A 16441-nucleotide genomic window follows, 5' to 3' on the forward strand; every position below is an offset into this window, starting at 1 on the left:
GGGGGAGAAGGGAGGGAAGAAGGTGGGGAGGCAGGAAGAAAGAGTAAAGATGCATCAGTTAGGTTTCACATGGTTGCAAATAACAACAAAATAGATCTCAAAACATGCTTAAACAGTAAAGGGGCTCCTCTCCTTGCAAGTTGAGCAGAAGGGTGGGCTTTAGGGTTAACTGAGTCTGGTGGCCCTGGTCCTTTTCCCCGCCATTCCCCCGACTCTGCTTTACTTCCACATTCTTTGTTGTTAGGGGCTGTCCTGTGCACTGTAGGATGTTTAACTGCATTCTTCACCTCTACCTACTAGAAACCACTAGTACACTCCATCCTCGTGACAACTAAAAATGTCTCCAGACATTGCCAAATGTCCTCTTGGGGGCAAAATGCTCCCCCCACCTCTACCCCCCAACTGAGATTATCTGACTTAAACACACAGACTGCCAGGTGAGGATACCTGAACGAAATCCCAGCTTAGTTAGGAAGTAGGGAATAGGATTTTTCACCACAAAGGCTTTGAAATAGGGAGAATCAGGAGCCTTTGTTATGCAGACAGGCTGTATCAGAAAGATGGTATATGACAACAAGTGAGACAAGACCTAGATGCTGAAGACAAGAACAGAGAAGACACACTCTCCCTTAGGAAAGAACCAGTTAGCAACTCTTTTAAGCACATCAAAGGGAGCACTGAGAAACCAGCCTGGACCAAGAGACAGAAGCAAGTGAGGGACACTATTTAGCTGAAAGCTAAGGTGAGACATTTCAGGGGAGGAACCTTTGCCAAGGAGCAAGGATACAGAAATGCCTTTCTCTCCCAAGGGCCAGGATCCCCGTAACTATGGCGGCTACAGGAAAATCAGTGGAGCTCAGAGCTACAGGGCATGCCCTGGGGGCTAGTAGCCACAGAAAATGCTAGAAGCAGTGTCTGAAAGGGAAGGAGGATCCCATTAGACTTGGCATGGTGTCCCACTCACATCAATGTGGACCGAGACATCTGAAAGGGAGAGGTCAAATGCTACCACAACAAGAAGATGAGGCAAGGAAAACTCTTGCAAAAGAGAAGAAGCCCACTTCACTCAGCCCAGTAGGATGGTGGGAGGAAGATAGCAAGGGGGTGGGGGTAATGAGAAAGTGACCAGGTGAGCATGACTTGAATTTCTTCCTCTCCATGCTGAAATCTGGAAGTGTGGTCATGGAGTATTGATAGGTTAAAAGGAATGCCAAAACAGAGGAGATTTTACCCAGCTTATCATTGGGGACTTGGGATGCCTGTCTTTTTTTTTTTTTCCCCTCACAAACATTGTCTTTAATAGATAAGCTTAACATTGGTGGCAAATTTTAATAGAATAGAAAAGCTTCACATATATTGTTTATACATATATATAAGTATATATATAATTTTTTTAAAGATTTTATTTATTTACTTGTCAGAGAGAGAAAGCACAAGCAGGGGGAGTGGCAGAGAGAGAGGGAGAAGCAGACTCCCCGCGGAGCAGAGAGCCCAATGCAGGACTCGATCCCAGGACCCTGGGACCATGACCTGAGCCAAAGGCAGATGCTTAACCAACTGAGCCACCCAGGTGTCCCTGTTTATATTTAAAGTTTATTTATCTTTCTGAAGAGAGAAGCTCTAAAACTAACATGCACTGAGGAGGCAGGCCAGCTCTGACGCCCGGAGGACCAGGGACCTGCTCCCCTGTACACTATCCAGGTGGAGGGGAACGGTGAATCAAGGCCCTTGCCTGCTCTTCCCAGCAGAGAGAGTTCCAGTAGCTCTCCCACCATTGGTGGAGTTCTAAGGCTGGATCTTTTCTATTCTAGTTGCCCTTTTAAACCATGGTTTTTGTCTGTGCCCCAAGGCAGACAAAGCTGCTCACGGTCCCTCAGAACTATCCCTCCCACAGCAGTTCCTACAGGGCCCTTCGTTAGCACGTCTTTATTTTTCTTGCTCTTCTATCTTTAGTTGTGCAGAAGCTGCTCAGTCAGCCCTCAGTTCTTCAGGAGGAATTGCTCTATAAATAGGTGTAGATTTGGTGTGTCCGTGGAGGAGGTGAGTTCAGTGTCTTCTCACGTTGCCGTCTTGGACTGGAACTCTCTCCTCAACTTTTGAAACCTTGGGGATAGGTAGCCTATTGGCATAAAACTGAAATTTCTGGGCAGTGAGTTCGCATCATTTCTGACTCCCTCTTCAGCTTCCAACCTCCTGAGTCCAGAGACAGAAGAAGGCAGGACGATTATAAATATGAAGTCCCTGAAAGATCCAAACATGCTCAAAATGAAGTTTTCCTCCTCACACTGAGCACTTAACATAAAAAGCCAGCATGCAAGCATATCTTATTCAATGTTAGTAAACAGATGGCAAAGGGTTCATGCTCCGAAAAAAAGATGCCAGAACAAGTTTCTTCATTAAGATGAGCTCATTCACAACTTTATATGTTTACTTCTTCCCACCCAGAACATCTTGGTCTTTCCTATAAACTGATATTTTGTGTTTAATTATTTCTAAATACCATAGAGTTAAATATAAATATAACTCCCCTTCTGGGAGCATCAAGTATATTTGAAGTTTGGGAGATGACGCTTTGGTTTTTTGCAGTCAGTGAAGGCCTTAGACGTTAGAAAAATTAATAGAATACTGTTATCCCGTGTTGGCCAATCTCATATTTAAACTGTGCCTATAGAAGTCCACAAAGTTAAAACATCTTTGTGTTTTGTATTGCCCATGAAAATCCTGATGTTCTTGTCCATCATAGAATCACTGGTGTTGCAGATGAGCCAGACCTGAGTATCGAAGTCAGTAACACAGCCAAGTCTGAACAGACCCACACAGCTGGCTTTTGCTTTTTAATGAAGTTTCACCTAACAAAACAGTGATTGTTTTTGTTTGCTCACTTGCTTTGATTTTAGCTTTTGTGTTTTTTTCTCCTTTGTTTACTCCCACGAAAACATTGCTTCCCACAAACCATTTCAACCTCCTACCATAACCAAACTCAAGCATTTTCCTATGCACACTTCTACTTCGCATAGCAGAGGGCTTCTCAGTAACACCAAAATGGCAAAAATTCTGGGTTTTATGATTTTAGTGTCATTCTGCACTTACTATTTACACATCTAATATTTTTTTAATTACAACTTTATAAAAGGACATAGGTTAATGGTTAAAAAGAGGGAGCTTAAATCTACAGATTTGATCCCTATCAAAATACAGCATTTTTCACAGAACTAGAATAAATAATCCTAAAATTTGTAGGGAACCACAAGAGACCCCAAACAGCCAAAGCAGTCTTGAAAAAGATGAACAAAACTGGAGGTATCACAACTGCAGATTTCAAGATATACTACAAAACTGTAGTGATCAAAAGAGTATGGTACTGACACAAAAATAGACACGTAGATCAATGGGACAGGATAGAGGACCCAAAAATAAGCCCACACTTTTATGGTCAATTAATCTACAGCAAAAGAGGCAAGAATATACAATGGGAAGGAAAAATACAGTCTCTTCAACAAATGGTGCTAGAAAAACTGGACATTCATGCAAAAGAATGAAACTGAACCACTGTCTTCTTACACCATACACAAAAATAAACTCGAAATAGATTAAAGACCTAAATGTGAGACCTAAAACCATAAAACTTCTAGAAGAAAACATAAGCTGTGATCTCTTTGACATCAGCCTTAGCAACATTAGATGTGTCTCTTTGATCAAGGGAAACAAAAGCAAAAATAAACTAATGGGGCTACACCAAAATAAAAAGTTTCTGCACATCAAATGAAACCATCAACAGAACAAAAAGACAACTTACTGAATGGAAGAAGATATTTACAAATGATTTATCCAATAAGGAATTTTATCTGAAGTATATAAAGAACCTATATAACTCAACACCAAAAAAACACACACAAATAATCCAATTTAAAAATAGGCAGAAGACATGAACAGACGTTTTTCCAAAGAAGACATCCGGATGGCCAACAGACACCTGAAAAGATGCTCAACATCAATCATCATCAGGGAAATGCAAATCAAAACCACAATAAGATACCTGTCATACCTGTCAGAATGGCTAAAATCAAAAAAGCAAGATATAACAAGTGTCCAACAAGGATATGGAGAAAAAAGAACCCTCATGCACTGTTGGTGGGAATGCAAACTAATGCAGCTGTTGTGGAAAACAGTATGGAGATTCCTCAAAAAATTAAAAAATAGAATTACCATATAATCCAGTAATTTCTACTGGGTATTTATCCCCCAAAAATGAAAACACTAATTCAAAAAGATATATGTACCCCTATGTTTCTTGCAGCATTATTTATAATAACCAAATTATGGAAGCAGCCCAAGTGTCTATAGGTAGATGAATGAATAAAGAAGATGTGGGGGCTGTGCATGTGTGTGTGTGTGTGATAGAATATTACTTAGGGGTGCCTGGGTGGCTCAGTCCTTTAAGCGGCTGACTCTGGTTTCGGCTCAGGTCATGATCTCAGGGTGGTGAGATGGAGCCCCACATCCTGTGCCTCAGGATTCTCTCTTTCTCTTTCCCTCTGTCCCTCCCCCTTTACACTCTCTCTCTCTCTCAAACAGGTAAATAAGTCTTTAAAAAAAATACTACTCAGCCATAAAAAAGAATGAAATCCTGCCATTTGCAACAACATGGATGGATCTAGAGGGTATACTGCTAAGTGAAATAAGTCAGTCAGAGAAAGACAAATACCATATGATTTCACTCATATGTGGAATTTAAGGAACAAAGCAGACGAACAAAGAAAAAGAGATAAAAAAAAAAAAAAGGCTTTTAAATACAGAAATTAAACTGGTGGTTGCCCGAGGGGAGGTGGGTGGGGTGATGGGTGAAATAGGTGATGGGGAGTAAGAGTACACTTACGATGAGCACTGAGTAATGTACAGAATTGTTGAATCATGTTGTACACCTGGAACTAGTATAACACTGTATGTTAGTTATACTTGAGTAGAAATTTTTTAAAAAGAGGGAGCTTAAGCGTGAAAAGAGAAAAATGTGAAAGACACTGAGGGAAATGTAAAAGGCTGCATCACCTGGGATGAGCCCATCACCATGGTTTCTGTGAGACTCCCCGCAGTGAACTAGACAGAACGAAGATACTAGCATGACCCAATAGAGAATCATCGACAAACAGCAGTAGACAACCTAAAAACAAATGTTGAGCTTAGATACTTCTTTAAAGTATCAGCTTACTATAGTGGAGATGCAAAGAAGTCTCAACCTCCTTGTCTCTTTTGAAAGATATTCTTGGGCACTCCATGAAAGTAACACCCTTGCTGCCAGACATTCATATTTTGAAGGAAAATCCCTGTATTATTTTTCAGTTAAGAAGATAAGTTTTGGGGGCACCTGGGTGGCTCAGTCAGTTAAGCGTCTGCCCCTTCGGCTCAGGTCATGATCCCAGGGTCCTGGGATTGAGCCCCGCATCGGGCTCCCTGCTCAGCGGGGAGTCTGCTTCTCCCTCTGCCTCTGCCCCCCGCGCCCCGTGTTCATGCTCTCTCTCGCTCTCTCTCCCTCCCTCAAATAAATAAAATCCTTTTAAAAAAAGAAGATACGTTTTGGGCGCCTGGGTGGCTCAGTCGGTTAAGCACATGACTCTTGGTTTTGGCTCACGTCACGATCTCAGGGTCATGAGACCGAGCCCCAAGTTGGGCTCCATGCTGGGCGTGGAGCCTGCTTAAGACTCTCCCTTCCCCTCTCCCTCTGACCCTCCCCCTGCTCACACTCACACTCTCTCTCTCCCCCCCCAAAAAGAAGAAGAAAAGTTATAACTGAAACCAGTACAATGAACCCCCTCTCCACCCACGATCTGAGGGACTCTGGGCAAATCACCTGATTTCTCAAGTGCCTCCCTTTTGTTATTTTAAAATGGGGATGGTAGTACCCACCTCATAGGGCTGTTGAAAAATTAGAAGAGTAAATTCTTGTAAAGAACTTAAAAGGTGTCTGACATACAGTAAGTTTTCAGTAAACACTAGCCGGTAGTAGTAGGAGTCGTACTAGTAGGAGTAGTAGGAGTAGTAGGAGTAGTCATCGCCGTAGTAACAACAATGGGAGCACGAGTCACGGCGGCAGCACCAGCGGTGCAGGAATAGCACGTGGGACTCGTTAGAGTCAGGAGTCGCAGTAGCAGAAGCAGCAACCAAAGCTCTGTGCTGTGACTATGGCCAGATCTGTCCTAGGTCAAGGAGCCAAACTACACAACAGCCCCACATGACGCTGCTGTTGTGCACAAAGAAAATGTAGTATCGCCTACGTAAGCATCTGTGGATAACCTGCTTCTTTGCCTTGAAGTTGGATAAAAAGCTCAGAGGGTGTTGACACCACGTTACATATTTATGGGTGAGCCCAAGAATGGCCAAGGAACATCTGTGTTCTTGAAGTGATAAGAACTAGATCAGGGCGCCTGGGTGGCTCAGTCGTTAAGCGTCTGCCTTGGGCTCAGGTCATGGTCCCAGGGTCCTGGGATCGAGCCCCGCATCGGGCTCCCTGCTCAGCAGGAAGCCTGCTTCTCCCTCTCCCGCTGTGCTTTCTCTCTCTCAAATAAATAAATAAATCTTAAAAAAAAGAAGATATTTTGAGGCGCCTGGGTGGCTCAGTCGTTAAGCGTCTGCCTTCGGCTCAGGTCATGATCCCAGGGTCCTGGGATCGAGCCCCACATCAGGCTCCCTGCTCGGCGGGAAGCCTGCTTCTCCCTCCCACTCCCGCTGCTTGCGTTCCCTCTCTCGCTGTGTCTCTCTCTGTCAAAATAAATAAATAAAATCTTTAAAAAAAAAAGAAGAACTAGATCAAGGAATCCCCAGGCCTGGGGACAGTGCCAGGGAGTCCGCATTCTGAGGGCCTGGGAACAGCCTTGCCCACCAGGAACACCGTGTTAGCCAAAGGCCTTGCCGTCCAGCTGGGCCCACTCTTGGCTACGCTACCCAAAGGAGGAAGGAAATTGCGTCTCTAGGCCATCTTTCATCATCTGGCTAAATATTTTGAACTCAGGATTTAATTCTTTTTCTTCATGAAGAAAAGGAATGGACAGACCAAGAGTAAAAACCATGATAAAGCCTACAGATGGGCTTGCTTTTAATGTTTTTACTACTCACCAGTGGGAGGAAGTTTAAGAGCTGGATGAAGAGAGTTGGCTGTGACAAATGAGGAACTGTTGGAGGCTTTTGGTTCCATTCCACATGTTACGTACTGGAGCACGAATGTAAGCTACAGCGAAGTGTATTTTCTGTGAAGAAATGGAAATATATTTACAGTGAGGCTATTATAGAATATCCTCAGTTATGTGTCTTCCCTGAAAATATATTTCCCTGCCACAGTGTGAGACTGACCAGTTAACTCACAGACTTTTTTTTGCCTGTAATGTAGTACAAGCAACCTCACCTCAGAAGAAAGATCCAGTATTGAAATTCCCACCAGCCTGACAATATCCCAGATCCCAGATCCTTGACAAAGCTCAGGAGGCAGTGAAGAAATATTCTCCTGCATCTCCACAGACAGAGTGTGGCTCCTGGAAACATTGCAGCATTAAGTCAGTCAGAGAAATGGCCTAGATAAGCTGCTTGTTTGTGGTTTCTCCTCTCCTTGTTCAGCTCTGCCTAATCCTCAGAGGTGGATAAACTCAGTGAAGAGCATCTTGTCTGATAACCAAGGAGATGGTCCGGAGATATTTTTCTCTGATATTTGTGCTGGCCTGGCTCCAGAGGACACCACCAGACTCAGGAATGAGTTCGCTCCCTGTGCTGCCAGAAGGAGTACCTCAATGAAAATGTTTGAGGAACATTATCTTATTCAGTTTTTCTCTCCCTGCCAAGAGGCATTTGGCAACAGATCCAGAAATCTCTCTCAAAATATCTCATATTCTTCCATATCCTTAGCTCAGTTGTCATCATTCATCGCTCCGAGGAGTGCAGTAATGTCCTGCCTATCTGGGCTCATCCGGCCGATAGTCAGGGTACTGCTAAATGCTATTTTAAACACCTCCAAATTACAGTGCTTTCATCAGAGAAGTTTATTTCTATGTTTCCATTCAGTGGCGGCCTTCCTCCAAGTGATTTTAGGACCTCTGCCCCTTTGTTCTTGCGATTCTGCAATCCCTTCAGGCAGGAACCAGAAGATTTTTTCTCTGTAAGGTGCCAAAGAGCAAATATGTTAGACGTCTCTGTCGCAACTTCTCAACTCTTCCGCCATAGCCAAAGGCAGCCATAGAAGAACCCAAAGACTGTGGCTGTGTTTTGATAGAAATTTATATATGAATACTGAAATTGGAATTTCATGTAATTTTTACCTGTCATGAAATCTTCTTTTGATTTCTTTCCCCAACTGTTTATTTTAGTATATGTGCTACCGAAGCGAGCACAACCATTTAAAAATTTTAAAACCATTCTGACTTCAAGGGCCGTACAAAAACAGGTGGCAGGCTAGATTTGGCCCCCAGGTCAAGTTTGGTGAGTCTTGTATTATTAGGGTAGAAAGAAAATCAAGTTTAAAATGCTGTGGCCTTATGATTCAAGCTACTTAGAGTTGTGTTGTTTTGTTTCGGCAGCTGGACGTAAAGCATTGGCCTTTTTGTGTTTCTTTCCAACAGGCTCTGGAAATACGGCGGTGTCACATCCCATTGCTGCCGGCACCCCTGAAGGAAGCAATTACGGGGCAATAGGTATTTCCTACAATGAGTCCATTCACTGAAGTATTTCCTAATTCTCCAGAGAATAGGATACAAAGGGCCCTCCAGCCACTACTGACCAAGAGTGGGCAAGGCAGTCATCATGTGAGACTGTCTTTTCTTTATGACATGAATCGGTTGGGTGATCTGGAAGGCTCCTTCCAGCTCTAACTCTCTCCAGTTTTGTTCTTCTGTGCCAGCCACACGTGAGCCGAATTCCCTACTGTGGGAAACATCCCGTGGGGATGTTTTCATACCCGGCCTGAGTTTGGGGCATGAACAGTGTGTCAGAGTCAACGTCAAGGAGCCTGACGTCAATTGACGAGCTGTTTCATTCTTAGGTTTTGGTGGAGTAAGGGTGATCAGAAGACTAAGGCTCTGCTGCAGGTGAACGTGGCTGTAGCCTGTATCAGTCATTCGTTCTGGCTATAACTTCATAGCTGACCCTAGTCATTCACATGGCAACGCCCCAGGGTTCATTGCGTGGCCTGAAGGAGACAGTTCCTGTGGGTCTATGAATGGTGCGCTTAAAATGTCAGGGCAGAGGGGCGGGGAGTCCTTATTCCTGCTCGGGTGGTGCTGTAACGTTGAGAAGCATGTGGGTTTCATGCAGGCTACTTATTTCTGGCTCCGTAAGAACAGGGTTTTGTTGTGGTGGGTTTTTTGGGTTTTTTTTTTTAACACTCTGAACAGAAGAAATAAAGCGGAAGGTAGACTCAGCTCATGTGCTCATCAAGCTGCGCAAATTCCCATCTGCTCTGGGAAACATTCACGAGAACACAAGGACTCTTCTCCCCGAGAGTGTTGTTCTCATTATATAATCATAGATACGGCATGTGGGGGATTTCGGTGTACAAATACTTTCTCCACGAGCAATGTCTAGCTGCTGGATATGTGTGTGCTTACACGGATATGTGGTAGATGCTATACAAAACTGTGCATGTATATGTTTATATATTTATGTTCATATTTTAAAATATGAAACATGACATATAAGCATAATCTTATTTTTTGCATCCAGATACTTTATCAGAGCAGATGCCTTTATGTTCTTAATATGTATTTGGCCCTAGAGATAGACAATTAGAAGTCCACTGAGGAGGAATTGAGAGAAAGCACATGTATTGTGGGTAAGGAGTTCATTTTTACCAGCACATCTGCAAGAATGAGTCAGCACTGTGCTTTTTTGCAGAGAGGAATGGGCTGCATGGGTCCATCCTAGCTCTGGAAGGCAGCTGAGTTTTCTCTGTTTCAGAGGGGTCAAGTTCCAGTCCTGGCAGGCAGATGTCCTCCCCCAATAGTGGGCAGACGTTCCAGTCAGACACAGACAGCTCCGTGGAGGAGAGTGACTTCGACACCTTGCCAGACATTGAGAGTGATAAGAACATCATCCGGACCAAGGTATCTCTGCTTGGCCAAACTCTGGGCAAGGGCAGAAAGTTCAACAGTCAAATACACCTTCAGCAAGCCTCAGTTTCCTTTATTTTTTCCTTTCAAGGGAAAACCAAACTTCCCTGAGGGCTTTTGAGATAAAACATAAGTACAGACTATAAACAATACTCTGCTAATTAGCATTTCTTTCTGGAGGAAGAAAGTGAGAGCATTTAGGAGAACAGAGCATTTTATTCCAGATCCTCGGGGTCTGGGGGAGCCTGGCTGGCTCAGCCAGAAGAACATGCTACTCTTGATCTCTGAGTTGTAAGTTCAAGCCCCATGTTGGGTGTAGAGATTACTTACATAAATAAAACTTTAAACAACAACAGCAACAACGACACCACCACTCAGGGTCTGAAGTGGCTGACTGAGGACCATAAAGGAGGAAGGGATCCAGCAAATGGAAGAAAAGATTCACTGAGGGGTATACCTGGGAAAACTCCCTGGTTCTGCACATAACATCCTTTAGGAATAAAGCCCATTTCTTTCTGGCATATATTTATTTTATTGTGTTGTAGCCAGTAAGAGAGATGAAAGTAGATTGCCCAGTTTCAATCCTGTCATTCGAGAACCACACACTGGACATCTCTGAAAACCGAAAACCAGTTCCTGAGATATATGAAGCATTTGAGACTCCCAGTAGTTTTTCCGCATCAGCCGATTCTTACTATTTCAGAGAAAATACTAGGATTTTTACTGAGGTATTGTGAAAAAAAAAATTGAAAGAAAAGTTTTATTAAATGTTTTTAATCCCTAGCGAGGTATTGGATTGAAATTTTGTAAAGCTCTCCTTTGTATCTTCTGCCAAAAAAGCCAAGTACAGTTTTGCATTCTCTTTTTATTTGGTATCCTAGGTGTTCCTTTTCCTGTCAGATCTGTCCCGGAAGGACCGGAGAATTATCAGCAAAAAATATAAGATTTATTTTTGGTGAGTGGATGATTGCTAGGACCACAGTTCCCTTGAATAAAATGAAAGTTTTCTTAGTAAAAGCCACAATCACTTATGGCACCAGCTTCTGTATAATGAGGCAACGGTGTAGATGTTCCGAGAATTCATGCCACATTCCATAAGAAAAACAAAAATAAACTATAAAAGGCAACCAGCCCTAAACTAAATACATACAAAGTAAAAACGAGAATGATGGTGGACTCCCACATGTCTAGAGAGCACACCAAATCCATTTCCAGAAAGACAACATAACAATAACCTGTCACTACCTCCCATGAGACACACTAAACTGGAGCCTTTATGTTCTTAATATGTATTCTGTCTTCTCACCCAGCCTGGATCTTAGAAGAGCCAGTGATTTCGGGGACTAGAGGTCTACAGCATCTCAGAGTAGCTGGAAACCACCCTGAGAGGAGATGGTACCCCAGCCAGTGATAAATTGCCCTGTGGTGGTCAAGCACTTCCAGATGCATCCTCTCTCCAACCCGAGAGGCTGAGCCGCCTGGCAAGAGACACCCCCCCACCTCCCACCTCGCACCCTGCACCACCCCCAGAAACCCCAAGCTGATGCTGTGATAGCTCTTCCATTCTTTTCTCTGGAAGGACGCCCTTTTACTTGGGTACAGACGGTCAAGGGAAGCAAGGGACAGTGGGGAATTTCATAGTGGGACCATCATTTTGGAACTAAGAGGTATCTAAGAGAGCCACATCCCTTCATGCGATCCATCTCCCATTACTTACACTCTGATCACTTTCAATCAGACAACATCCTCATCCATAATTTGGGTAAAGCAGAAGCAAGTGTTATTTATAATTTTACCAATGATTGTAGTTGTGGAACTCTGGAGAGACAGGAACTCTATTAATCAGTTTCTAATTACTTTTACAAGTTAACTAGGGAGTTATGGGGTGGAAGGATTCTTTTTTTAAAAATTGAGCAAAGATTCCATTGGTAATTTGGAAAACTATTTCCTGTTCTTTCTGCCTGCTTAGGAACATCGTCACCATTGCTGTGTTTTATGCACTGCCTGTGATCCAGCTGGTCATCACCTACCAGATAGTAAGTATTACCCAGAAGCCCAGAAGCCCAGCTTTCATACTGCAGGGAGAGATCTTTGCTATGACTTACAGAGAGAAGTATATATCACTTGAGCTCAGTCCAAATATGAATTTCCCCCTTCAGTTCCAATTGGACTTGTCCATTGCTTCATCTTTGATGGACCTTTATATCCAGTTCCCAACTGTTTTATCACAGAAGGGCTTGGGACCTCTTATATTATTTTGTCACCCAATTTGAAGGTATTGCCTTATGCTCATTCAGTCATAATATCTATCAACTATATCTGCCATTTACCAGGCTGAACTTCTGATTATCAAGGGGTAATGGATGGAGTAAATAAAGTTCCAGACCAAAACAAAGAAACCTGGTGTGTAATTTAGCCTGTGCCCTCTCGTTGAGGGTAAATATTTTTTTTTTAATTTTTTATTTATTTGCAAGAGAGAGAATGAGATAGAGAGAGCATGAGAGGGAGGAGGGTCCGAGGGAGAAGCAGACTCCCTGCCGAGCAGGGAGCCCGATGCGGGACTCGATCCCGGGACTCCAGGATCATGACCTGAGCCGAAGGCAGTCGCCTAACCAACTGAGCCACCCAGGCGCCCCGAGGGTAAATATTTTTTATAAAACTAAAAACAGCTTTACAAAACCAATAAGATACTCAAATTTAAAAAAAATATAAAATAAGAACTAAAAGTAAAAAAAAAAATAAAGATAATAATTAAAGCATCTTGAGAATCCTCATTACTCCTTCATAGAACCTTGGGGTCCAGATCACTTAAGGACCATCTCTAGCATTTATTACATACAGAAAGCCTACTTAAAAAGGATGAGGCTGGGGCGCCTGGGTGGCTCAGTTGTTAAGCAACTGCCTTCGGCTCAGGTCATGGTCCCAGGGTCCTGGGATCGAGTCCCATATCGGGCTCCCTGCTCTGCGGGAAGCCTGCTTCTCCCTCTCCCACTCCCCCTGCTTGTGTTCCCTCTCTCGCTGTGTCTCTCTCTGTCAAATAAATAAATAAAATCTTTCAAAAAAAAAAAAAAGGGTGAGGCTGGGGGCACCTCGATGGCTCAGTCGTTAAGCGTCTGTCTTCGGCTCAGGTCATGATCCCAGGGTCCTGGGATCGAGTCCCGCATCGGGCTCCCCACTCTGCAGGAAGTCTGCTTCTCCTCTCCCACTCTCCCTGCTTGTGTTCCCTTTCTCTCTGTCTCTCTCTGTCTCTCTGTCAAAAAATAAATTAAAAATCTTTAAAATAAAAAATAAATAAATAAAAAGGATGAGGCTGACGGTGTTTCTAAGGCAGTGCCTCTCAAACTGCTGTGCATCAAAATCACCTGGGAAGCTTTTAAATCCTGGTGTCCACGCTGTACCCCATACCAAATTAGATCCAAGTCTCTGAGAGTAGAGCCAGGCATCAGTATTGATTAAACCCCAGTGATTCTAATGTATAGCCACGTTTGAAAAGCAATGGTCTAATAATATTTAGCCAATTCCATACTTACTATGGGATGAGGAGAAGGACTTTTATGAGGTTTGGGCACCACTGCTTGTAATCTCAGTATTCTCTGAGTACCTCAGGGCCCTGTCAGAAGATAGAGCTGGGAAGGTTCTCAATGATAGAGATGGTGATAAATATAGAAAACTGAACACACACCTCCTCATGTTGACTTGCCCCGTGGTTAGCACTTCCACGCACAGCATGGGACAGCTCCATACCCTTCCACATGCATCTCGAAAATAGAACATATCATGACAGTCCTAATAAGCCTGTGCTATGTGAAGGGGGCAGACGATGACCTGTCCTCGGCTGAGAAGGAACACTGGTTATGTGGCAAATCACTGTGCTCAGTGCCTGCCTTTTGTGATTTCAGGCTGGGCTCAGCAGATGGGGAAACATGCAGCTCCTCTTCTCACTCTTGATTTTGCAGGTGGCAAACACCACGGGCAATCAGGACATATGCTACTACAACTTCCTCTGTGCCCACCCCCTGGGCGTCCTGAGGTGAGCCCCGTCCTCTGGTTGCCCGTGAGGCATTTACAGGTTCCTTTCTGGGTGATGCGATGTCAGTTTTTAAAAATACTAAAAACAACCATGGAAAACTACCCCAGTCAAGGGTAAAGAAGGATGAAATCTAGAAGTTTTGAGACCAGATGTGCTCCTCTCATTCCTGTATTCCTAAGAATAACCAGCTGAGAAGAGGGCAGGGATGTTTTTGAAAAGAGCAGGTCCCAGCTGTGATGACATTCATCCGTGAGCGTCATACGAGGGGCTCCTGTGTTAGTCCATTGAACAACCTCATAAAATAGATAGGATTATTATTACTCCCATTTTCAGATGAAGATGCTAAGGCTTAGAAAGGTAAGGACTTGTTGTGGGAGGTCCCTCGACGGTTAATGCTGTCAGGACTCGAACCCGGGCCTGCTGCCTCCAAGGCCATGCTCTGCCCACCAGAACATGGTGAAGTGGAAAGAGCATTCGCCTGGCGGTTGGAGCCGGGCTTCTTGTCCCAGAAGTAAAGTAGCCTCCGTTTCCTGAAATAAAGCAGCTGGCTATGACCAGCTGACCCTTCACGGTTACAGAGCTGAATGTTGACACACATAGCATGGGTCCGGCTATGAGAGTTCCCTCTCACGGTGTAGCTGAAACTCTTGGCCAAGCTGCCCATCCTGGGAGCAGCTGTTTGCCAGGATTCATCCCATATCAGTGCCATCAGGATAAGAGAGGCTTGGGTGAGGGTTAGGGAAGCCAATCAGGCATCCCAGAGCAGAAACGGACACATCACAGGCTAGGCATCCTAAAATAAAGGAGTGAGGTTAAAGATGATCTCTCATGATTTGCCAGTCGTGAAATCTGATGATAGGGCTGGGCGGAAAACATGGAATGCTGAGAGTACTCACTCATTCATGTATTCATTCATGCATTCATTCATTCATTCTCCAAATCTCTGGGATCGCCTGGACTCTCTCATGGTTTCTCTCTCATCTCTTAGTGCCTTCAACAACATTTTTAGTAACCTGGGCTACGTGCTCCTGGGTTTCCTGTTCCTGCTGATTGTCTTGCACCGGGACATTCTCCATCACAGAGCCCTGGAAGCCAAGGACAGTTTTGCCATGGTGAGGAGAGGGTGGGTAAATCAGATGTGGGAGCTAGGAAGGGTCATGTTCCACACAGTATCTGCAAAGGGGAGGGACATCTGGCTGGATCGTGTGGTGGTGGGTTATGTGAAAAGCTTGGGTTTCCAGATTCTATGGCTATATCACCAATTGGTGTCTTTCCACTGACCACGCTTTCTCCTCTTTCAGGAGTATGGGATTCCTAAACACTTTGGTGTTTTCTATGCAATGGGCATCGCATTGATCATGGAAGGAGTGCTCAGTGCTTGTTACCATGTCTGCCCTAATTACTCCAACTTCCAATTCGGTAATTAGAATTTCCATCAACACACAGATTTGAGTTATAGGAGTCTTGTCCTGGGGCCCTCCCCAAATGCATGCAAGAATTAAATGATATTTTATGTGAGCTAAAGTGATTTGAGGGCATCTCCTCACTGGGCATGGTTTCCACATGTTGTACCATCTTTTCTCTCTGACCACCTTTCAGACTAGAAAAGGCTCAACATTGAATGATGATCCCATGGTTAGATCTGCAGGTGGGCAATGGGCTAAGCATTAGGCAGCAGGGCAGATAGAATCCACCAACAGACATCTGGAAAGTTCCCTTAGTATAATTTGGCCTAACTTAGCAATTAGACTGCTTTGGGTTGAAAATAATAGAAAGCCCAGTTCAACTGGTTTAAACAATAAGGACAATTATCAGCTCACCTTCTGAAAATCCAAAGGTGGGAAAGGCTTGTGATTGATTCCTCAGGCCGCTCTGGCTCCGGTTCTCTTCGATCCCTTGGATTGGGCTCGGCCTGTAGGCTGATTTTATCCTCAGGCTTTTAGGAAACTCATGATGGCAAGAATAGCTACAGCAGGTCCTGGCTTCCTGTCTCTACTTCATGATGTTTGGTGGATGCAGCAAGCTGGTTTCCAGGAGCCTTTATTTAAGAGCGAGGAAACTTCTTTGCCAAAAACCCTCAGAGAATGTTCTTCCACACCTAGGTAGTTTAAATGTCACGAGCCCATTCCAGAATTTTTCCCTAGGTGCTGGTTAGCTCGAGCCTGGGTTGGTACAGCAATCACGGTGGCAAAGGAGGGGCGTTATCTTAAACCAGTGAGACCCATCCATGGAACCAGGGGTTGGAGTAGCTTTGCTGAAACAAATAGGCTGGAAAGGCATGCATTTCTGAATTGAAAATGGGGCTAAGATATTTGAGTTAGTACTGATA

General features: G+C 44.0%; 1 protein-coding gene and 1 long non-coding RNA gene across 2 annotated transcripts in view; one reads left to right on the forward strand and one right to left on the reverse strand.

The window, feature by feature from the left end:
- The window catches only part of SIDT1 (SID1 transmembrane family member 1), a 91737-nt gene that overhangs the window by 59061 nt on the left and 16235 nt on the right, over positions 1-16441 (forward strand). The window contains exons 11-17 of the mRNA XM_045902886.3: positions 8598-8669; positions 9931-10076; positions 10964-11037; positions 12052-12118; positions 14039-14112; positions 15101-15224; positions 15414-15531. Coding sequence (XP_045758842.1) covers positions 8598-8669; positions 9931-10076; positions 10964-11037; positions 12052-12118; positions 14039-14112; positions 15101-15224; positions 15414-15531 — 675 coding nt within the window. The remainder of the gene's footprint in view (positions 1-8597; positions 8670-9930; positions 10077-10963; positions 11038-12051; positions 12119-14038; positions 14113-15100; positions 15225-15413; positions 15532-16441) is intronic.
- LOC135364462 (uncharacterized) overlaps positions 1329-16441 on the reverse strand; it is a 32648-nt gene continuing 17535 nt past the window's right edge. Inside the window, exons 5-6 of the long non-coding RNA XR_010411613.1 lie at positions 7108-7238; positions 1329-2241 (exon numbers count right to left, since the gene is read on the reverse strand). This is a non-coding gene — a long non-coding RNA (uncharacterized LOC135364462). The remainder of the gene's footprint in view (positions 2242-7107; positions 7239-16441) is intronic.

This window comes from Mirounga angustirostris, unplaced genomic scaffold (genome assembly GCF_029215605.1).
Source record: "Mirounga angustirostris isolate CCGP_5_RB_7025 unplaced genomic scaffold, mMirAng1.0.hap1 SCAF_1, whole genome shotgun sequence".
NCBI lineage: Eukaryota > Metazoa > Chordata > Mammalia > Carnivora > Phocidae > Mirounga > Mirounga angustirostris.